Raw genomic sequence first — 22,818 nt, forward strand, 5'->3', positions numbered from 1 at the left:
ATTATGTGTCCTTGGAAATGTCCAACTACTGTCAATAATGTTCAATAATGTTTGATTATTGAATTCATAGTGGATTAATTTCGAAAGCAAAACTAAATGCTACCAACTTCATTGACAGATATCATTTTCAGCAAGAATGATTGGTTGTTTAACATCTATAATTATTTCGAAGACCAATGTAACGGTTGAGCAGATGAAGAGTGTTACCTCTTTCATGTACAGTCACCAGACCGTTTGCCGACAATTCTTCGCTTTCAAGGTCATACCCCAAAAATAGCTAAAACGTGGTCGATGGAATTATTTCGCTATGTTGAGTTAGTTCACCATCGTACCACACGAAACACTGAAGAAACACAGTTTTACAGTAATCGTGTTGGCGATTTCACGACTGTAACGCACGGTCGTTGCTAGTCGTCGTTAAATGAAGCTGACTAGCTTAGCAAAAAATAAATGAATGTACATATACGCAAGCCATAACGCATACATTCGCATACTACGCTAGCTCATAACATTTCGTATTTACTTTTTTGTTGGTTTACAGATTTGAACAGGCTTGTATCACCTGTAAGAAACACGAGTGCTGCACTACATTTTTATCTTATATTCCTATAAAACGGCCAGGTTTCTTGGCTTAACGGCTTCTAAGCTCATGCCTGCCATTTCTGGCTTACTAGACTTATTTTATTGTTATTCCTTGCTACGGCAGCGCGGTTCATGTTTGGGGATTTGGGATTTCTTTTCCGGTCCTGTTCTGTTTATCACATACACGATCGGGCCGCCACGCATTGCTTATTGCTCGGTCTCTCTTAAACTATTCATGTAAAGTAAAACATAAATTCATTGCAAAGCATGATTGTAACCACATTATACATCTTATTTTATTCGCAGTTTTTTATAACTCTTTTCCTGAGGTCTTTATATTTAAGGTCTGTAAGCTGCCCCTACGCTGGATGATGACTTTAGAGATCCTGGATAAACTAAATGATAAGTACTGACACATTCGGCATTCCAGCGAAAGTTGTGTTACATCCATGGGAACGGGGCACATGGCACACATCTTCGCTGACGTCAGTGGGAGTTTCACTTTCTTTCTCGCGCAAAACGCGCAGTAAAGGAACGATGCAATAAAATCGGAATTGGACGCGACCACGAACCTTTGTAGAGATGAAATTCCTAGCCTCCTGTTGTTACTCATCATTCAGACCATGCTATCTATGTAGTGTCCTCGATAAATTCGACAAATCCGTGTTTCGCGCTTGGCCTCGCACACTCTGAGGTTGCAGCTCAAAATTGTTACTATATTTCTTCTGAGCCGGGCAAGACAGTTTGGTGAAGTGCTACAACCTCCGATTCGTTAACTGTGTTGATGTTGACTTCAAAAGAGAAGTTGAATCCGCCCCAAAGATGAAACCTGTTTACGTGGGGAGCGAGTTCAGTTCGAAGGAAGGGGCACAATATTGAAGTATTCACCGTCGACTCGCGAGATATGAGGGAGACTTGAACTGTAAGCCATTTTGAGACGTAGGTTTTACAATCGCTGCGAGGTCGCACTAGAGGTGGCTTGTGTCTCTGCTGTCACACTTGCGGTAGTCTCTTTCTCTTTCATACTAGAGGTCAACTTGATCGAAAACGAGAATTTAATCACCAATCTTTGTGGCAGAGATGGTTGAAAGGTTCCTCTTTCGGGTTTGGATGCTGTTAGGAATATAAAAGAAATTAATCGTGCTGACCAAGCACGAGTGGTTGTTGTGTGCCATGCTTCGTATCATCTGGTTTTCCTGCGCATTAGCTATATCTAGTAAGCGTAAAGTTGTCCTAGAGGTCATGCTTGGGTTCACTTTTACTTGCTATAATGCAAAGATGCTCAAACACATGCACTATCCATAACGGATGGTGTTTTACCGTAGTTGGTTATCTATACAAACCTGTCATTCTGGGTAATAGTTTCCAGCATGTGCATCGCAATGGCAACGTCTTCACGTGATGGGAACTTGTTCCAATCACTTTCACACCAACAAACATTTTTGCTAGACATCCGATCAGACCTAACTATCGCAATATCGTATAACTTCACGCACCATATCCTGGACAAAAATTGATCATTCAAAAATGAAGTTGAGTATGAAGTGCGTAGTGTGTTGTCTTGAATTTTTAAGTTCAATGGCAACACAAGCAGCAATAGGGCAGGGCCGTTCTTCATGAATAAAAAAACATTGAGTTTCGGTTCACAAATGACAAGTGACAAATGAGCTGTACTTGAAAAGCTAGAATGTGCAATTACGTTACTGTACCCCTGATGTATTTTGTAGGAACTTATCATTTGCAGATCATAAACAAAACATCTCCCTCTTTTCTCTTCTTAATCGGGTTAAAAAAGAATGAACCTCCATAATCGATATATATATTTCAAACCAAAAAAAGAAATATATATTCATATATATAATATAAAATATATATCAAACGAAAATCATCATCCAAGATGGTCGGTGATCCATGAGAGTAGAAAATAGAGGCTTTAGGTTTAAAACAAAGCTCCTTGGCAATTCACTGCGATATAACCATTTTCGACAAATCACCGCCAAAGAGCATTAAACATGCTTGCAAAACAAAACGCAAACAACCATGTGAGACCAAACCAGTAGCAAAAGATTTTTCCCGTCGGTCGAATGGATCATTTTCTTCTACATAGTTGCATCCACACTGATGCCGGAACAGGAAGTGAAGTGAAATTAATTAGTGTAAAAGAGATGAAAGAGCGACTGGTAAACAAACCACAGACAGCGCCAGACGCTAATGTGATTCGATTGAGGCTTAGACTTTTCCGTCAAGACTTGATGCCATTACCGCGTTATGAATTATCTAGAAACAAAAAAACTGTGTTATTTGAGACAAGACAGTATGAGGGTTATTTTTTTTCTCTTTCTTTATCTTACTATGTAGTATCCAGATGAGCTGGTGGGATTTCGAGCAAACTACTTGCTTGCTATTTCCTATTAATCATTTGCAGTGTTAATTGTTTCTCTTAATTTTATTTACATTTTGGCTTTTTTCTATATAGCAACAAATAATACGATAAAAAATCAACACATATCCCGGAAACATCGAAATCGTGTGTAAACGCCATTGTAATTTGTGTCGTTGTGGTGTAGTGCAGTCCAGTGAGTAAAAGCAAGAAGAAGATATAATAACTCCAAGGGCATCGTTTGTAAACCGCACCAATGTTGTAAATCACAGAAGGATTTGCAACTTTGCAACAGTGGTGGAAGAAGAGTGTGTGTATATTTGTGTTATAAAGAGTGAAGTGCACTGACGTGAACGCAAACGAAAGGAACCCGCTGATAATGCTATCGCGCATCGGAGGTGGCCATCAGGTGCAGCAGTCTCCATCGGTTCCACCATCTCCTCCGCCCATAACTATGACCCATCATGGAGTACCACACGAGGTGGACGATTTGGATGAGTATTTGTCCGAATACAAGCTGCAGGTGCCTATTGAACCCATTGCCCATTATGCCGGTAAGTGCAACAAACAGAAATGCAACTGATGCGTCACTCGTTTCTGAGACCTTGGGTGAAAGATCGAGTACACAATCGCAATCTACAATCTTCAAATCTAGAAACATATCACTCTTGAATACAATTAGAAACACAAGCCGCCGTTTCATTGTTGTAATTTCGCATACGCGAAACTTGGTTGTAGCATATTTCTTTAATTTATATTTCAATAAACCTAAGCTATAACTTGCCTACTCGTCAGTAATTGAGCATCTGCTGTGATAATGATCGTGATGTTATCATCAAATTTGATTAAATGTTATCACCCATTACTTCCTTTGTTATTTATATCTTTTGTTACAACTGTTGATGCGTGTTTTGATTGACATCTTTTACGAACGGGCCATATTGTCAACAAGTGGTACTGTAGCGACAATTGATTTTATTTAACCCTACCCGTGATGCTCGAGATAAATAAACAAAAGAGTATAGATAACATCACCAACTTTGCTATTGACTATCCACAATTTAGAGGCATATTTTCACACAAGCAAGAATGGTGGATCAATTAACTATAAAATATTACATAGAAGTGGCGCTGCGCAAAATTGAAGTGACCCTAGGTATACGTCTGTTTGAAGCATGATCCGATGAATGGATGAAGAATCTTATCAACATTCAAAATGAAAAACTGATAAGATTGCTGCAATATTTAAAAAAAACACATCTAATGGATCACGTGGGTTTAGATATGGAACAATATCAAGTAATTACGTCCTTTCATTAGAAGAGGCAATTTTAGGATACTTTTTACAAAATACTTGAAAAAGATTGCATTGATAAAAAACTGAATTGTCTATTAACTACATGTGGACTCACAACGTGACTTTTACAGTATATTGTAATTCCTATCCTTGTTGCTAATTCTTTGTAGTTCAAACTGTGTTGCAAGTCAGTATGTTTGAACTATGAAGCGCAATGAAACAATCTGCAACGTCCTAAAAAATGTTGCACTGTAGGGCAGGGTTTCTCTGATTGGCTATGATTAGTTTCCTTTCAGCATAACAGTGTGTGGTCGTAACTCGTTGGAAAACTCCACTTTGTGGCACGTGTGATGCGTGTGCATTGCGGTCGTTTTCTATTTTGCTTTTATTATGTTTGCTGCTTGGGGCTTTTTCCTTTTCGGTCCGTGCAGTTTGAAATGAACTCTGGTTTAAATGGTCCGATTGAGTTTTGCGGAAGAAAAACATTTCTGGGTTTTCCCACATAAGATCATCATCGATATCTTCCTGCAAGTTATACCACCTTACCAATGATGATCACCTAAGTTTGTCGTTATGCATACATTCTTCGTTCTTCTAGAAATAATTAAATTAAAAAAGTGCTAAGTCCGAACTCAATGATGCATCAGGGGAGCATTGAATCATACAAGACCACCATTTACATTAATTTCTGTTTATTAACTAATGATCTCGTAAAAGGGGGGTGGTTATGATAATTTGTTTGGGGAAAGATTAACCCACTAGACCAGGAAATTTTCATTACCCGCCCGGGTAAGCCTATCATTTGCGAGGCAACTCATTTGCTAATGAACGCAGTCAAACAGTTGAAATCGATACCAGGCGACAATAAATATACCGCAATCTCTTTTGTCATAAATATTGAGCAATGCTGTCGTGCTAGTACTAGGAAGAATACAGAAAGCAAAAAATGCGTTATATAACACTTAATGAATCATGGATTTATTTGGTGTTGCAATAACTTTCAACTTTTGTTGCAATAACAATAATAATAATCAGTGTTATATTTAGCTTTTAAAATTAATATAGTTTTGCATACTTTGGGGCGGCTCGGTGGTGCATGTGATAAACGGCGCCAGTCCACACGGCCGGACCGGGTTCAAATCCCATCCGGACCGTCCCCCCGTAGCAAGGACTGACTATCCGGCTACGTGGTAAAATAAGTCTAGTAAGCCAGAAATGGCCGGCGTGACCTGTAAGGTCGTTAAGCCAAGAAGAAGAAGAAGTTTTGCATACTATTCGCCTTCCTTTTCAACACAAAGTTAATTAAAAAATTACTTTTTCATGCATTCATAACAACTGAGGTAGATTTTGCTTTAATAACACCTGGTAAAACTAAGATTGAGGGTCCGTTATGTTTAGCAAACCCGTTTTTACCGAAATTTTCAATATTTTTTTGTTGCACATTATTGTTTTTCCTTTGGGTGATTGTTCATCGATCTAATATTTTTTTCGCGGGAAAATAGCAGCAAAAAAGAAAGCTTGAAAGTTCAGAAACAAGCGTGCAGCACACGAAACCTTCAAGGCTACGACACCGTAACCTCCTCGGCATAAATTGACTGAAATCCACTGATCAATTTATACCCCGCAGGCATTCAATTCCGCACCCCAATGTCAGTGCGGCATTTTCTCCATTATACTCACTTTAACGTGCGATTTATGAAGATACCACCTCGGATGTTGAGCGACTCTGCAACTGAAGGATCATCTGCAATAACGTCCACTAGCCGCTTCTCATGCGTGAATATCGTTTAAAAGCAATGATCAGCACTTGATTCGATGGATCATTAAATGAGGCCAACTGCCACCGAGCAAATTCCGCACTTCCCATTCACAAAGTCTTGAAGCTTGTCGGCTACGTTCATGCTGCTTATAACGTGGCCGAAATAACTAGTAAAACGTACCACACATAACTAGTAAACGTACCACGATCATAGGGATGATCGTATCGTTTAAAGGCTTTTGAGGTTAAAATTTTAATGGATCCTTCGTTATTACATCATCGGTTTACAGATCGAAACCATGATGCAGGCAATATGTATCGCCGTCAGATGTCGATATGTGACCAACTTGTACATTCGACGACCGAATCGACAGTAGTTCCAATATTCGAGTCCCAACGATCACTAGCCAAGCACTGACGCAACTCCATCGACAGTATCGAAGTGGGCTTTATGTTATTTTATTTTTTTTATTAGGCCATTATCGGCTCACCAAAATGCAAGGACAAACGTGGGAAACATAGGGAAAGAGAAAAAAAGAAAAGACAAATCTTCTCGATTCGTGCGATGAGGAATATCTACAACAAAAAAAGAAGGAACCAAACGGAATAATCGTACACAGAAATCCCAACTGAGCCAATGTGTAACCACACCTTTTGCTTGTTCCAAAGATACAAGATACAACTTCCATCAATGCAAGGTTTGATGAGAACGACAGAAATAAATAAAATGATACACCTGCTCCGCACTAATTGGTAACTTATCTTGTTGAAATGCTTGCGGTTCGTTTACACCCTGCAAGAAAAAGCAATTAGAAAAAAAAACATACGGTATTTTGATGATCTTAGTGGAAGAACGAATAATTAACAAAACGAAAACTCTGACAACCTAATAATCAAACTCCTGGTTAACACCGTGCGTAGAGAAATGGGTCGAAGAGACGACTTAGTTTCCGATCAGATAAATGTTTTGCTAAATAAACATGTCATCGAACATTGCATCGTCTTGGGGGAAAAGCTTTCGTTCTGCATCGAAGATTGCAAATTGTGTTAGTGTTACAAAACTGCCTCCACCTTATGAAGTAGAACGATACCAACTCGAGCAACCCAAAACAAAAATCGACTGTTCTGCCTTGTCGAGATATTTAAATGGGAAAGCAAATGTTCTAGGGAACTGTCATAAAGCGACCCTTGGTGGATATAAACGAACGGTTGATTATACACAAGTGCATATGTATTATCATCAAAAGAGCTGTAGTTTGTGATAGCTGGAGGATGACGAAGGAATTCAATCGGGTCAAAAATGGTAAGTTGATCGTTTCGATTGTGCCTAAACCTTTCTAGACGCCCTACCCAACCGCCGAACTTCCCCCCCCCCCCCCCCCCCCTTTCTCCACATGCTACTCACTCTATACTCACACATAACGAATGTACACATGTTTTTGCATAGTTTTTTCGCCAAACGTGACGATCGTCGTTTGCTGTCTTTCGTTGGTACTTTTCTTCTCTCGAATATTTGCGATGGTTTATGGTGGTTCATGGTTTATTCGACACTCTCTGGCGATGAGTATTGCTTATTAAATGTTGCGTAAAGGTCCAAAAAGCAGCGAACCATTCAAAGATTGACTACACCAGCACCTAAAATCAGCGATTGACATCAACAGATAGATTCACCACGGTAGTACTGATGGTGGTAAAAGAAAATCTTGCCCTCGAGCAGTATTGCAGAAGATAAAAACTTAAAATTATGAAACATTAAAGGTATTTCTTTTGATTCTCGTTCATTTTCGCAATGTTTCTTGAAAGGCTGGTACGGGCATGCATGTTTTTATACGCAGCCATCGGATACACCGTTAATGAACAATGGCTTGTGAAAAAATCGTTCCTGAATAATGATAATCACCCCCAACATGGACAGATGATGCTGAAGAATAGTGCAGTATAGTAAATTTTACCCGAGATTATCTAACCGACATCACAGTACTGAGAGTGATTCAATCAACCCTCCTTTAGGGAAGACAGATAGTTGAGAGCTAGAGCACAAACGATGGATACGAACGCAACGTGTGTATAGCTGCGTTACATTTTTTGATTATTGTCAACTTGATTGTCCGGGCTTGACCGTGTCCGCTTTGACACACTTGGCTTATACATGAATTCTAATTCTTATACTTTGCGCGCTCATCCTCGCTTTGTAAGGAACTAACCATTGAACGTGACCATGTTTCATAACTGTACGGTCTATGCATCACGTAAAGCGTGAAGAGTGTCACTGTAGAGTAAACGTGCTCTCTACGTGTGTAAAAAATAGACTATTATATAGCACTAATCCGATTTTGTTTTTTAAAGATTTACGTTAGATTTTTATTTCTAAAAATCTAAACATTTTCAATAGGCAAATGTGTAGTCGTCTTCATGAAGTATAAATAAATAAACAGGCAATAGACAAATATATGTTTTCAATTGCAACTAAACACTATTTAATTTTCTTTTATCATTAGATGACTCAATCGAAATGATTTTATCATTAAATGTTTTGTTCTTTACCAGCGTACTTTTGCTGGAAATAAAAAATCAATACACCGATACACCGATTGGGATGCGGAAAAAAATATTGTAAAAAAAGTATTCCTATCTTGAAGCCACATCGCCCCACACCACTACATTAGACCATTAGGTACCATCTAGCATATTTGTTTCGATAAAGACATACATGGGCGTGCTGCCTTTCTGAATGTACTCGAATAATGTATAGTTTTTCTTGCGATCCGTGACGAACGTTTCAGCTTCGGCAACCCGATATGGCGAGATGCGAAAAAGTTCAAACAAAACAAATAACACATCACTTGTCACGCACCGAACATTTTCCACGACGCCCTGTTCATGTTTAACATTTTTTCTCCGCATCATCTCCGAAAACCAGTATGTTGTAATTTCTATTTTTTATTCCCTACCGACTAGTTAAGCTTTGCGCACAGTTCGTAAAGCAATGAATGCATAAAGTAATGCCGTTGCATTTATTCTCAAAGGTGCCTTTCTATCCTCGTTGGGTATGCAAATCACGTTGTATATAAAGGGACCAATGGTTTGCCGTACGAACAAAGGATTAAAATGAGTTATGTTTGTCACACAAACATATTTTGGCTGCCTCTGGTTAGATGATACCTTCACGTCACATAGAAAATGAGTACGCGAAGAAGTATAAATATATCAATCTACGCTCACACTACTTTGCTAATGAGTGGACTTTAACGCTCGGCAAAATCTTTTCAATATGCATCCCACTTCTCCTAATTGTAAGAAACAGCAGGGTCTTCAATTTTGTAACTATATCATAGTTCCACCAGTTACTCCTTTTACTCCCCATTTTAGCTCGATCAGTTTTCGCGAACACGTTCCCTCCAAGAGGGGTTGCATTTGAAGATCGATGCAATTGTTATTGAAACCTCGTACGAGAAAGTAACTTCCGACATGCTTGTAAAGTCTAACGGAAACCCGTTGCTTCGATTCCTACCATACCGTATGCAAATCTTGTTCAGCGTTGCCCACCCAAAGTTATACGAATATGTTTTGATTTATGTATGTCCGGGTTTATCAAATCATCCGGATCGTCGAAGAAAGTACGTGTACGTTTAGGGTAGGATGTTAGCCACAATTTCGGAACAGTGCAGTTACTCGTTCCCGATTTTTTTTGGCTTTATGTCGGGAGCGTGTATTGAGCTGGGTATGACCGTCAATGGACTAATTTTGAAATTGAAGATTCGCGTAAAACAAATTGCTTATAAGGGTTTTTTATTTTGAATGTAAAAAAAATGTATATTATTGGGTGTTTTTTGCAATGAAACGAATGTGTAATAGAATATTTTCCTACGACCTAATTATTTCGTTTCCTTGCAAAATACACCCAATAATATAAGTACAAGTAGGGCAACTCAAATAAAATAGTGTTGCATATAGTTGCATAACCTGCATAGTGTCATTCTATTTTTTCCTGTCAGCTGGGACATCATTAAACCCGTTAAACCCTTTTCACTACCATGGATATATACAAACATAACCTCAAACATACAAAACAACCATACATATCTGCGTAATATAAACAACCTTCAAACATTTTCTTACATAACACAAAGCAAACGTTTGTATCTTTTTTTGCCGTAATGCTAATTTGTTCGGTAATGTTTTAATCATTTCACGCCACTTTCAAGCACTTGTGGGACGTTTTTTGCACATAAACACACCCGTTGGCCACCAACGGGGAAAGTTTTGATAAGGGAAAACACTTTCGCTTCTTTAACCTAGAACTCTGTTTTTCGCTATTCACGATCGCAACATTCACATACATACGTCCTTGTGTCGCAGTGACCGAAGTTATGCAGCGGTTAACTTTTGTGATTACACCGACCAAAAAAGGAACTGCATGTCACTTTCTAGTAAGCGGCTAAACGAGAAGATGCTTTGCTAACCGTCGCAGACGTCGCCCTTTAAAAACGGACCAATTTTTTGCCTTTTTTTACTTTTGCGGACCAATTTGTAAACAGGAAAAATTATGAAATACACGTGGATTTTACTTTACACTGTGAAGCCAATAGACGCGAAAGGATATGCAAAATGAATGGAGATTTTCTACCGTTGGCAGTTGCTTAACTTCCACGAAGTTTCTCATCTGCAACGTGGGTTATGTTCACCCATACTCTGGCTAATTGTTATTGGCACTGAGACCGACTTGTAATAAAAATCGTTATACATGCGCAGCGAGAAAATGTACCCAAAACACTACCGGTTTATACATTCTTATACTCCGCAAGCTTTCAACCGCAAGTTCACTAAGGGCATGTCCATCAAAAGTGTATGTACTGTAATTTAGTTGAAACACAATTGTTTTATCAGCAATAGTAAATATTTTCTCCCTTTTTTCTTTTGTTTTTTGTTCGCTTCCAGATGGAGAACTCGAAGCAGAATGGCTTAATTCGGCAGGATTTCCACAGCTAACCAAAGCATTCGAAGAGGTAAGCTTGCCCGACTATTTTGATGTAATATACACTTATGTGATGGAATTTCACGGAAGATTTAACCTAACAACACATTGATCTATTATTCATTAATCCCTACTGTCCACACGAACGGGATGAAATAGAATAAATTTTGGTGATTTACTTGCGAAACTTCGTATTTGGCAAACAACTACCGATTTTTAGTTTTAACATAGCTCAATTATTTACGTATTTGTGTGTAAATAAATTATACCCGTGAGTAACGCTGCGTTACTGTATGGTTGGTCCAATGCATGAATGAATGTCCAATGCATTTGTGATCCTGGGCGAATGTTCTTTAACCGGACGAGTCGCTTAATGGTTCGTTATAAATTCCCACATGTGGTATAAATTATTAAAACACTTCCTGGCAACGGGGCGAAAGCCATAGGATTGGTAATCTAATGGGAAGAAAAATTAATTGAGCACAAACTTCTGGAGTTTGCACATACACAGCAGTTCTGTTGCGTAGCCCTGTAGTCGGGCCGATTAACTAATAACCTATGCGTTTTCGTTCCGTGTAATGTTAAATGTTAATACGCTCAACAGCTACTACATTTAGAAACATTGAAACTGCTAAATATAAAATTGGTAATTCATCAGCAATAGCTACGAGCTGAAATTAATCCGCCCTTGGAATTTGCTTGCGTCCTCGGAGTTTGCTCCGGGCTACTAACCAGTTAAAATAATTTATGATGCTAATACCATGCTCATTATTCTGATGTGTTATCCTATAATTTTGTTTTATATATTCAAAATTTTTTAGGATTTCGCAAATTTAAATACGTTTATCAATGTCTAAACATTTGCTACATATTTCTTTCGTATTCCGTACCAGGGTCGCGAGCTTTCGGTGACAGAACTAGCTCCGGTTATCTCTGGTCTATCGAGCACGCATGCGGAAGCAGTAAAGCAGCGAGTGAATGCGCTCAACCGCACGGTACGTGGTCGCTCGCGCCACCGTTCGACGAAGAAGCCAGACATACGCAACGTTTTTCGGGATCAAGATGCCTCCAGCACGGGTACCCGGTCACGCAGTGCCACACCGGACTCACTTGACTCGTTACCGGGGGACGATGCTTGGAATACGCCATCAAGCAACGGACATCACCCGCACATACCGCGCTTTGTATCCGTTTTTGATGGTAATGGTGTTGTTCGTCCGACCCCTATTCGTGGCAAACAACATCTCCGCCGCACGCCCAGTGCACCGTTGCGTGGTTCAGCAGAACTATTTCGTGGATCACATATTCGCTGCGACATCCCAATTCACAATGGTAGATTTAGTGGAGCTAAGGTGTTATATAACATATCATACTTATAATGCAAAACCATGGTTGTATTTGCAGAGGGCATTGAATTGCTTAACTTCCAAAGACTGGGAACGATTCACATTCCAAGGATTCGATCCGGTTCAGATCCATCATGTACGATCGGGTACGAGCAATCATCCAAACCTGATGATACTTTTCCCACAACCTTACACTCTAATTACGTTTGCATTCCTAGACCCCACGCTGGTCAGCATATTTCAGGTACGCGAAGCCACACAAACCTGTACAACGGCACATCCGTGGTCCGACGGGATAACGACGACTCAGGCAATTCGTCCTCGGAGCAAAGCCCACCGAGCTCGCCGCCACGCAAAAGTCTGCTCAGCTCAGTGGAGAACTCACCGCTTCGTACATCGTTCGAACCGGTCAGCTTCGAGAGTATGATCAAGCAAACGACCCCATCGGTCGGGGAGCAGTGGCAACAGCAGCCGGAAAGTGCCCGCGAACCCTGCCTCGATATCGACCAGATATCGGAGGGTGAGCAGAAGCGGTTGCAACCGCTACTGTGGCTCGAGTTGGCCTCACTCTTCGACAAAAATCATGTGTCACTCGACAAGCGGAAACCATTCAAGCGGAAGCGTAAAGAGGAAGGCAACGTGTTTGGCGTTTCGTTGAATGCACTCGTTCGGCGTGATCAACAGATAACTGGTGAGGATACAACCTTGGTGCCGCTAGTACTGCAGGCCATATTGGCTGAGTTGGCAGTACGCGGTGCTAGAGAAGAAGGCATTTTACGAGTACCAGGCCATAAGCAGAAGGTAGGTGTTACAAGGTTACGGAAACGGTAGGGGGTGGATGGGGTTGAAAGTGAACAAGATTAATTTATTGTATTCCATCTCGAGTAGACCGAAGCTCTGTACAACGAGATTGAGCATCATTTTTACTGCAAGCCGGAAAAGATCGAACCACTTATCAAGAAGGCAGCTGTGCATGATCTCAGCGCGCTGTTGAAGCGCTGGTTAAGAGAGCTATCTCAACCGTTATTGGCCAACGATTTGGTACATCTCTTCTATCAAACGAATGGTATGCATAAATCGGTCTAGATACAAATTCGTTCACAACTTAAATTGGGTTGTTTTGTCTCATTTTAGTTTTACCCCCACACGATCAGTATAAAGCATTGGCAGTACTCTGCCAGCTATTACCACATGAAAATCGCAACACATTGCGTGAACTACTAAATTTCTTCCGTCGAGTAGTGGAATTTCAAGAACTGAACAAAATGTCTCAACAAAATGTGGCAACGATCATTGCTCCTTCGTTCTTTCCTCCAAGGTAAACTTACAAATTCCAGCTGTAATATTTTAGTTTTAAACCCGAACCTATATGTTTGGTTGCAGATTTGTTCATCCACCGAATAAGAATGATATTGGGGCGCAAGTACGTATGGCGGCCCAATGTTTTCATCTAACTAATGTGCTCATAACCATGACTGACAGCTTATGGTTGGTGCCGCAGCGTCTGATTGAGCAAGGCAAGGTGACTAATAAGAATGGACAGGTAAGTTTATGCATTTTCAATCCATCCAAAGGCATAGTAACCTTTCAATGCTTTTCTTTTTACCCTCTCACACTAGCCCAAACGTCAGCTAACGCGTAAAGCGAAAAATGGAAGTGGAAATATCATATCGATTAACCAAAGTGCCACAAGCGGCGGTGATTTCGTGTTCGACACCAACCACATTCATCGTTTAGTGATATGATCGGCTACGGGCCAAACCCGTTTTAAAACAGGGACTTACCACCCACAAGCTTTATCACCGACGTCAAAACCAAGAACTTAACGTTAAACCATATACACTGATACTTAGTATATAGTAAAACCTTAAGAAGTAATTACTAAACGTGGCTTCCAGATAAACAGGGAACTGTCATCAATCGCTCGGTATCAATTTTAAATGTAAGCTTGTGTCTCTTCGACCGCTCTATTACCCATATACCTCATTAGGCGATAGGAACAACGAATGCAGAACACTTAAGGTGCTCTAAACTACAGGTCAGGTACAATTGGTGGTGCAATTTATCAACTTTTCGTATAAACACTAATTGCAAGAGTAAATGGAGCCAGAATTAGAGTTAAATTGTATAAATATACAAATAATTCGCGTGACGCGTGCTTACCATTATTTTGTGCGAGTTGTTCGTACATTCTTCATACTGGTCATTTAGAAATAATTGATTGTGGCAACGCGCAACCACGCTAAATGTAAATTTGTACATAGTTTCGATATTTGTACATCCGTACGTATATTCTGGTTAAGTCAGCATTTACAGCTATCAACTTTCTACTTTCGATCCATCGGAAAACGTTAAATTAATTTATATATTTGGTTCCGGTAAGCTAAATGCAATTCGCTAAACCATAATATCTTAACATAAGAGCATTGTCAACTGTAGGGGATTAACCCTTGTGTTTTTGTATTTCTTCTCAAAGAGACCTATGTGTGTATTCCATGTTGTTCTAGCTTTGGAATAGGTGTAGTTAAGATTTTTTAAACACGAGTTCGTTTTATCCCCATGCTAGCAGCCGATTGGTGAACAAATGGAACACTTTCATCTCAAAGCACTATTTAATGTCAGCAGTCTATTCGTATGCGTTAGCTGCGGGAGCCAATTGGATTGACACACATTAACATTAACAGGTTCGAGCTGAAGCAGTAATGCATATGAAATAAAACAGATCGAACGAATGCCTCAACACCTAAATATAACATAGTACTATCAATCTCATGACTTACAACACGCTTGCGTCTTGAAGAATTGGACGATCCTCGTTGGAAATGATCGCTAGCCAAACTTGCGTTGAATTGGTATCGGAACATAGTCAACGACAATATTTATTACATAACCACCGCTAGAAGGAAACCTAACGTTTTCTTGCGAAACAAATATAAGGCATAAAGCAATTATCACAGGTTTAATTGGATAGCCTTATGAATATCGATGTAGAATATGATGTGTCTTAGGAATGTAACTTCAATCAGGTAACCTTATTGATCATTTATAACGTGTGAAATGTGTGTATGTGTATATATTTAAGCAATAAGCAAAAGTATTTGAGTGTGGTGAACATGTTGCCTTAAATAAAATGTATTATTTTCTATAGTTGCGTTATTATGATTATTCATTTCTAACAAAACCCAATATGGGATTCACAAAAATCTTTGTATGTCGAATTTACGCGTGTATTGGATCTTCCTGCAATTTCAATTCAAATGTAGAGTTTTAGCGCACGTGTAATGTTAATGTAAACATAAATTCCAACCCTAGAATGCAAGATCTGCGACCATAAACTGTGCTTTTCGCGAACCATACTTCTTAAGTTTTATAGGAATAAAGACTGAGGTAATAAGATATCAACCACCTAACAAATCGGACGTGGTTATGGTCTTTTATCGTTACATTCGAAAATGCTCCTTTCAAGATTACCAAACAGTTACAGAACCTGTGTTGCTTGTAATGTATTTCGCTACTTTAGCAATTTTGGAGGACAACATAAGCATAAATTAACATAAACTTATTTGAATAAATTGATGGTATTATCAATCATATTTCTATTTATTTCTTCAAATTTATACAACTTTGCAAATGTCTAAATTCTTGTATCTGTGAATTCACGGTATCAGAGGTACTCTGTTTCCCGTGTACTACCTGTATTTTAGTATATTTTATTGTACAATTACCTAAAGATTGTGTAACGAATAAGGCTAATAGTTTATGGCACGATAAAGATATCCATTCGGATTTAACTCCTGTATTCCATCTGAATAGAGGAGGTATGGAAGACACGATCTACGAAAGCAAATATTTCGTAGGTGTAAAGGTTCGAAGAACCGGCATTAACGACAGATTAATAACGATATTTAATAAAGAAACTTTGCAAACACTTGGATGAAGTACTTGAATGAATAACTTAACATGATTTTTAAATGATCAATTACAAAAGGCATCAATGAATTTAAATACGAATAGTAATAATTATAAAGTATATCGGTATATTGGTTAATTCATACGGAAACGATAAGTAGAGAAATTCAAGATAAACCCTAAAAAAGGTTTCATAAGCTCACAATAAAGCTTTCAATATGAAAGATTGCAAAAGCTTCCTCTTTGAATAGTTTGTATATATAGCCAAGGATAATGTAATATTTTGAGGTTATATTAAAATTTTGTTAAAAGCTTTTTTGAATTGTAAACTACCCAGTTTTGTAATACAAATCCGATGAACATATTACAGTACGGACCAAAACTGTCTTCGTCACATTCAAGAAAAAGAGGCTCTAAAGGATTTTTGGTCCAATATTTGTGAAAAGACCATGGAGTCGCTATAACGACGAGCTCTATGAGTTCTACCGTTGAATACGTAAACACATTTTAAAATAAGGGACTCTTATATGCGGAAGAATACACAGATCGGAGTTTTCATTCAGGATGGGTGTCCAATAAAAAAACGTAGATTCTAGAGCTGGTGACGTAGAAGACGTAGAGCTTCTGATTCAATGCATTCGTACGAAAAACGAATAACTAATTCATGATGTCGTACAACTTCCATGGTCTTTAATTACTTCCGTTTGACGCCAGACGCTTTCTTTTTCTTTTCTTTTTTTCATTTATTCAACATCCTTTTTCCACTCGCAAGAGCGCATAAGCACTGCATCGGCTTCGGAAACCATATAACATTCTCGAAAGGACGCTAGAGCAGCGAGGTATAAAATACCACACACAACGAACGTGCAGGATTCAAACACGCTTCGTCCTTCGTCCTATCGGAATAGCTACTGCAATACATCTATACATTGAGACAGCAGCACGCCTAGTTCGGTTGAAGATAAACATTAAAAAGCATATAACAAAACTCTAATTAATCTACTACCGTGATCTCGAACATTATGGACACCGTGAAATTGTTTAGCATTCTGCTGATTTTTGCCTCTATGATGTTGATCTGCGATGCACAGGTAAGAGTAGGTGCGCCCTGCAGATACGACCTTAAAGATGCCTAATCAAAAACGATTCCAGTTGACCTTCACGCCGGCCTGGGGCAAGCGTTCGCAAAGCGCAATGGGAATTAATCCACTCGGCAGCAGCTTCGGACAGGACGCTTGCAAAACGCCGGTTGATTCACTGCTCGTCATCTATCGAATGATTCAGGTAAGACATTAGCAATAATAACGATGGTGAAAAAAGAGCGTAACATAAAATTTTATTTGTTACAATCGTACGTTTATAAATTACCTATTGACAGGCCGAAGCTCAAAAGATTGTTGATTGCAGCCAAAAGTAGACCGTTCAACCATGTAGTCACATAACGATTGTTGGAGATAGTCCATCTTACCCCGTCGGGATATCTCTCCCCTTACAATTGCAGTTCAATTAGCCAACGAATGCAATTTACCACTTGTTGACAGAGTACAGATTTTCCTTACTTTTTGTTCTGTTCGTTTGTTAATACAACAAACATCTCCTGTTCAAAGGACTTTTCACCATCAATTAAGAATTGGGAGATTATGATTGTAAATAGTTCGTGCTGCTCTGTTACTACAACGGAATGATTAAATGTAACAAACTTAAACAAAAGGAACAAAAAAATAAACAAAATGGCATAAGTTATCATGATTGTATGAAGATATAAATATTGGGGTATAAGAATATAGAAAATCGAACTAGGGTCCTTTGCTTATGCTGTGGTCAGAGAACCATGAATCAACGTAACAAAAAGGAAACGTAGCGGAGATAAACTTTATGTAGCGACTGTTTTGTAAAACAATCTACTATCATCAAGTGTCTGCAATCGCTGTCCCATTTTTTTGACTAGACTCTAACGATTCAAACATTCATCATATCACATTATAATACGATTAGTGGTCTCGGATTGAAAACTATATTGATCACACTGAGAAATCTTTAAATTTTTAAAGCATTTATGAAACTCTCATCTCCCGGACATCTCAAGAGACAAGAGCATTCATTTGCTCACAGTCAAGCGCTTGTTTTTCTTCATTGACCAACTTTTTAGTACAATCGGATTTGATCAAGGTAATTATTTAACGTTTGAAATTTTACGCGCATATCGTACCTTTGTTTGAGTAGCACCGCTTCTAATGAAAGGTCAACGTTGTTAAAATTGTAATTCAGCGATTCATTCAAGGTCTGGAAAGAAATGAAAACAAGTAAATTTAAATATAAGAGTACTATGTTTACGAAAACAATTATACTAGTTTTACTTTTAAATAAACAATAACGAGAAGAATGGATGCATAATTGCCATTGCCGATGACTCCGATATCAAAAGTGAACTAAACATGATTAATTTATTTCATTATGCTTCTAACTTATTTCGTGACGTCTTAATATGGATATCTGTTACATATTTCCGAACTATTCATATTTTCATCAGCTAATGAACTATTGGAAGTCCTAAATTACTATCCTGTTTCAGAATACTTTCTATCATAAATTCATATGTAGTTGCTAAAAGTAACTCTTGGTTTGGCTTGGTTTGGATGCGACGCAGTTTGGTTTGCACATGATGCGATCACTTTTGTAACTAGCTTCGTAAGAAATGGCAACAACTGTCGTCATTCGAATCGTCTAAAAAAATGTCCATTATTTAGAAGGTTGAAGCACGGCACAGATACCAAAAATGTTCATCACAAGAACATAATGTTGTGAACCATCACAAATACAAAGACAAGTTCAAATGAATCACCCAAAACTAATGTTTAAGGTAGTATCCACACCGGCATATGAAGAATCAAAAACAGAAAATCCCCTTTAAAGAACAAAGCCTCATCGGTAATATGCATGTCAAATGCAAAACCTGTTCTTTCCTTATTCGGTACGAGCTCTGATAAAAACTGGTAATACACGAATATGTCTTCCACTGGCATCCGAATGGGTTCCGAATCTACGTACCCTTTATTTCAGCACAACACAAATGGCGAATTTTAATTGCGGATCGGTGGTTCGTTTCTAACAAATCATTATTCGCCTCGTGAGAACAGCAACAGCACAATGTGCACGATATAATATCGAAGTCTCGCGATCGCGTGTTCGTATTCGCATCGGTGAAGTAGAGCAGTAAAGATGGGCTCACGCATCGAAGTGTGCTTCCGGGAATCGTCATCGCAAACGCTGCTTTCGATTGTAATGTTACTGTTTGCAACTAGAGTTATCGTACTCGCAGATTTAGAAGGTACATACAAAAGTTTAATGATTTGTATGAAATACTGGTTTTCCCTTAAACAATTTATTTCAGTTGGTGAACGATGCACAGTGCAGCGTACGAATGAACCTGGCATCTGCCGTCCAGTTTCCGACTGCACGCCTGTAATCGATGACATACGCAATCGACGGGGAAATCCTACCAAGTGTGGTTTTATCGATCGTGTGCAGATTGTTTGCTGTCCACAATCTGGTACCATATCTGTAGCATCATCTTCACACGCTCCCGCGGTACAGAATAATCGTGATCGAAACATGGAAAGTATGTTATAGCTCTTACAAGATACAAATGGCTTTCTTTTGTGGAATATACCATGTGATGCGTTTGTTCACATGCCCTTTTGTTATGTTTTTGCCCTTTGAACGTATGCCTTAACAGAGTGTGTCGAATATGGACAGGCGGTATTTTCGAAGGAATATGTAAACTCACTGACTGCTGATGAACCGAAATTGCAAACGATCGATAAGTGTGGACACACCGCAGTGGAGTTAATAGTGGACGGTGAACTGGCCAAAGCGCGTGAATTTCCACACATGGCGCTGATTGGTTTTGGGGCGGCGCCTGATATTCGATATCTATGTGGAGGATCACTTGTTTCCGATCGGTTTGTACTAACTGCTGGACATTGTCTAACGTCCACGAACTTGTAAGTATTTTCAAATTTTGTTTTTCAAATTAAACATGTTAACATAGAAAACGTGTTACAGCAAAATCAGGAATATTTTATTTTCTTTTTCATTCTTGCCGATTGTAATAAATTGATTGGATTGAATAACAGTCATTCAACCAAAAATCATCAAACCAATGTACAGTTAATCGATCTGACCTTGAACAATTTCGTTGAGTGTCGGAGCTATAGCTAAAGGCAACGATCATATTCTTCATATGGAATAGTTATATACATTCAACAGTTAATTCAATCGCTTGAAAGTTTCAAGTACAACCTTCTTACGATCTCTTCTTTAAACTTTTTTAATCTCAGTGGATCAGCTACAATCGTACGGTTGGGCGAGCTGTCTTTGAGTTCGTCGAAGGATGAAGCCTTCCCAGAGGATTATGATGTCGCTGAACGGATACCCCACCCAGAGTACAAACAAACGTCACACTACAATGACATCGCACTCATCAAGCTGCAACGTAAAGTGATTTTCTCCCCCTACATACGACCCATCTGTTTGCCAGTGCTTGAAACCATCTCACAAAAGCGTGCCATTGCTACGGGTTGGGGTGCGATCGGGTTTGGATTAGAACAAAGCAGTGCACTCCTCAAAGTTACCCTTGACATGTTCGGCTTCGACGAATGCAAAACTTTGTTTGAACCTACGCGTAAACTGCGGAGCGGTCTTAACGCAACAACGCAAATGTGTGCCGGTTCACGCAATTCTACCAAGGACACTTGCCAGGGTGATTCCGGTGGGCCACTGCAAGTGTACAACGATGCTAACGTTTACTGCACCTACGTCGTTATCGGCGTTACCTCTTTCGGGCAAAACTGTGGGTTGGCCGGGGTACCGGCAGTGTATACTACCGTCTTTCCATATCTTTCGTGGATAGAAAATTTGTTGTTTTAAAATTAAATCGCAATGCACCTTACCTCTGCTCCTGGTTACAAATACCCTAAGAAGTGTACCGCTCGCACATCAACGTGTTGTAAACGATTTTGCTAAGCTTTTCTCCTATCATTCGCTTCATCGGTCCGTAAGGCAGGTTTAGCATTCGGTGTCGTTCTGTTTCACTGTTACACTGTTCGTAAGCACGGAACAGACACTGCGGGGTAGGATACTTTTCCACGATCGTGTTCACCTTCTCGATCGTTAGCAACTTGATCTGCAGCAATTGCTTCATGAAGATATCCCGAACAGTGCAATCGCGTGTTTTCGACGATTGTTTGTAAAAGTAATCAAACAAAAGTAGAGGAATCGTTGTGCTGGAAAACTCAAAAACAGGAAGATTGTCCGGAGAGACGCGATGAGTAATATCTATATATAGTTTATTCTGCAAAAATATACAATAATACTGTGTTAATGCTATATCGCGAAACGCAAAGAAAAAAATACTTGTCTATACTTACTTTGAGTGAATTGTTCAGAAAATTCGTCATCACCGAAAGATACAATACGGAATGATGGTTGTTTTCGGTGTACTTTACTGTAAACCCCTGGACGTAAGTATTAAGGGCCGCTTGCGTAAGCGTTGCTTCTGGCACACCGACCTGCCGATTGTTTCCTAAATGTTCTATCAAATAGATCACATTAGGTAGACCGCACTGCTTCAAGCGAAACTTTTGTTCATGAAACCTTCCATCCTTAATGCTGCTCGCAAGATCATCGATGCGCTTACGCTCTAATATATACGGCAGTAGAAATTCTCGTCCGGAATCGTCTTTTACTATCCACGCAAAATCGCCTACACTCAACCGGCGAACTTCATGCTCAATGCAGTGCTCTGCTAATTGTTGGAGTGTCCGAACGAGACTGCTCTTGGATTTGCCAATTGTTTCGCCTGTATCTACAAGTAAAATTGCATTTGGGTGCGATATACGAACAAAATCGTTTCTAGCCAAAGTATCGGCAGGGTGTTTGCCACTGAATGAATCGTTTGGCATTGTTTGCTCTACAGGTACTAGGGTTTCTGCTTCTACATCAGGTTCTTTGTCACGCTGTGCTCGTACAGTATTTGTAAGCTCACGATAATGATCTACTTGCTCATCGTTTAAGATAGCTTCAATAGCGGGATAGTGATCGGTGATTACTTGTCCACCGTCGGCAAGGTAAGTCATCAAGCGTCGATCGAGATTTTCGCAGATCGTTTTACCAAAATCCATTAACACAATACAGTCACGCCCTGACGCCAGCGGGAGCGGATACCTGCGCAAGGATGTAAGGGCTTTTTGAAGCGCAATTCTACCAATTGTGTTTTTTTCTTCCGCTTTTGCGATCATCTCTTCTAGCCACATTTCGAACAACGGGTTCGGTCGTTTTAATCGAACGCTTATTCTTCGACGATTTACGTGGTGCGTGGCAGGACTATCGATGGTAACGTTCTCTTTAACTATTTTAACACTATACTTTACTTGAGACATGGTGTTTGCAAATTTAAATAAATCGTATTTAGAGAACACAGAAACAAGAAACATTTATAGAAAACAGAAAGAACATGATGCTTTCATTGTTTTCAATATTTTGGCGGTTTTGTCATCATTAATCAAGGTG

The 22,818-nt window shown here is 39.3% G+C and overlaps 4 protein-coding genes across 13 annotated transcripts in view; 3 read left to right on the top strand and 1 right to left on the bottom strand.

Moving 5' to 3' along the window:
- The window catches only part of LOC125763002 (rho GTPase-activating protein conundrum), a 33,449-nt gene extending 17,696 nt beyond the window's left edge, over nucleotides 1–15,753 (top strand). For 8 of the 9 annotated variants that reach the window (XM_049425685.1, XM_049425683.1, XM_049425679.1 and 5 more), the window contains 8 exons: nucleotides 3,059–3,516; nucleotides 10,957–11,024; nucleotides 11,887–12,325; nucleotides 12,398–13,140; nucleotides 13,228–13,405; nucleotides 13,474–13,657; nucleotides 13,723–13,882; nucleotides 13,959–15,753. In XM_049425685.1, coding sequence (XP_049281642.1) covers nucleotides 3,342–3,516; nucleotides 10,957–11,024; nucleotides 11,887–12,325; nucleotides 12,398–13,140; nucleotides 13,228–13,405; nucleotides 13,474–13,657; nucleotides 13,723–13,882; nucleotides 13,959–14,084 — 2,073 coding nt within the window. In that variant the 5' untranslated portion in view covers nucleotides 3,059–3,341 and the 3' untranslated portion in view covers nucleotides 14,085–15,753. The remainder of the gene's footprint in view (nucleotides 1–3,058; nucleotides 3,517–10,956; nucleotides 11,025–11,886; nucleotides 12,326–12,397; nucleotides 13,141–13,227; nucleotides 13,406–13,473; nucleotides 13,658–13,722; nucleotides 13,883–13,958) is intronic. The other variant, XM_049425688.1, reaches the window with a different exon arrangement.
- A 1,179-nt stretch (nucleotides 15,754–16,932) lies between these two features.
- LOC125763014 (hypertrehalosaemic prohormone) lies at nucleotides 16,933–18,167 on the top strand. The gene is made up of 3 exons (XM_049425707.1): nucleotides 16,933–17,339; nucleotides 17,401–17,532; nucleotides 17,627–18,167. Exons 1-3 carry the CDS (start codon nucleotides 17,271–17,273, stop codon nucleotides 17,663–17,665), a joined length of 240 nt encoding a protein of 79 aa, XP_049281664.1. The 5' UTR covers nucleotides 16,933–17,270; the 3' UTR covers nucleotides 17,666–18,167.
- LOC125763006 (crossover junction endonuclease MUS81) lies at nucleotides 17,809–22,779 on the bottom strand. The gene is made up of 4 exons (XM_049425694.1): nucleotides 21,678–22,779; nucleotides 21,201–21,601; nucleotides 18,458–18,531; nucleotides 17,809–17,947 (listed from the first exon to the last, which is right to left on the bottom strand). The coding sequence occupies exons 1-2, from the start codon at nucleotides 22,740–22,742 to the stop codon at nucleotides 21,224–21,226; spliced, it is 1,443 nt and encodes a 480-aa protein (XP_049281651.1). The 5' UTR covers nucleotides 22,743–22,779; the 3' UTR covers nucleotides 17,809–17,947; nucleotides 18,458–18,531; nucleotides 21,201–21,223.
- On the top strand, nucleotides 19,142–21,177 carry LOC125763007 (venom protease-like). Of its 2 annotated transcripts, XM_049425696.1 has the most exons (4): nucleotides 19,144–19,576; nucleotides 19,640–19,867; nucleotides 19,985–20,252; nucleotides 20,589–21,177. In XM_049425696.1, the coding sequence occupies exons 1-4, from the start codon at nucleotides 19,468–19,470 to the stop codon at nucleotides 21,175–21,177; spliced, it is 1,194 nt and encodes a 397-aa protein (XP_049281653.1). In that variant the 5' UTR covers nucleotides 19,144–19,467. The 2 variants fall into 2 exon arrangements, with proteins under 2 accessions (XP_049281652.1, XP_049281653.1); XM_049425695.1 differs by having other exon boundaries at nucleotides 19,142–19,867.
- Nucleotides 22,780–22,818: the final 39 nt, after the last annotated feature.

The sequence above is a fragment of the Anopheles funestus genome, chromosome 2RL, assembly GCF_943734845.2.
Source record: "Anopheles funestus chromosome 2RL, idAnoFuneDA-416_04, whole genome shotgun sequence".
Classification (NCBI taxonomy): domain Eukaryota; kingdom Metazoa; phylum Arthropoda; class Insecta; order Diptera; family Culicidae; genus Anopheles; species Anopheles funestus.

Excerpts from the sequence above, each read along its gene's own strand:
- LOC125763014 (XM_049425707.1), top strand. The coding sequence starts at position 17,271 with ATGGACACCGTGAAATTGTTTAGCATTCTGCTGATTTTTGCCTCTATG. Across the intron at positions 17,340-17,400 it reads TGTTGATCTGCGATGCACAG|TTGACCTTCACGCCGGCCTG; the intron begins GTAAGAGTAGGT and ends AAACGATTCCAG. Across the intron at positions 17,533-17,626 it reads TCATCTATCGAATGATTCAG|GCCGAAGCTCAAAAGATTGT; the intron begins GTAAGACATTAG and ends ACCTATTGACAG.
- LOC125763007 (XM_049425695.1), top strand. The coding sequence starts at position 19,468 with ATGGGCTCACGCATCGAAGTGTGCTTCCGGGAATCGTCATCGCAAACG. Across the intron at positions 19,868-19,984 it reads TCGTGATCGAAACATGGAAA|AGTGTGTCGAATATGGACAG; the intron begins GTATGTTATAGC and ends ATGCCTTAACAG. Across the intron at positions 20,253-20,588 it reads TGTCTAACGTCCACGAACTT|TGGATCAGCTACAATCGTAC; the intron begins GTAAGTATTTTC and ends TTTTAATCTCAG.
- LOC125763006 (XM_049425694.1), bottom strand. The coding sequence starts at position 22,742 with ATGTTTCTTGTTTCTGTGTTCTCTAAATACGATTTATTTAAATTTGCA. Across the intron at positions 21,602-21,677 it reads TTCTGAACAATTCACTCAAA|AATAAACTATATATAGATAT; the intron begins GTAAGTATAGAC and ends ATATTTTTGCAG.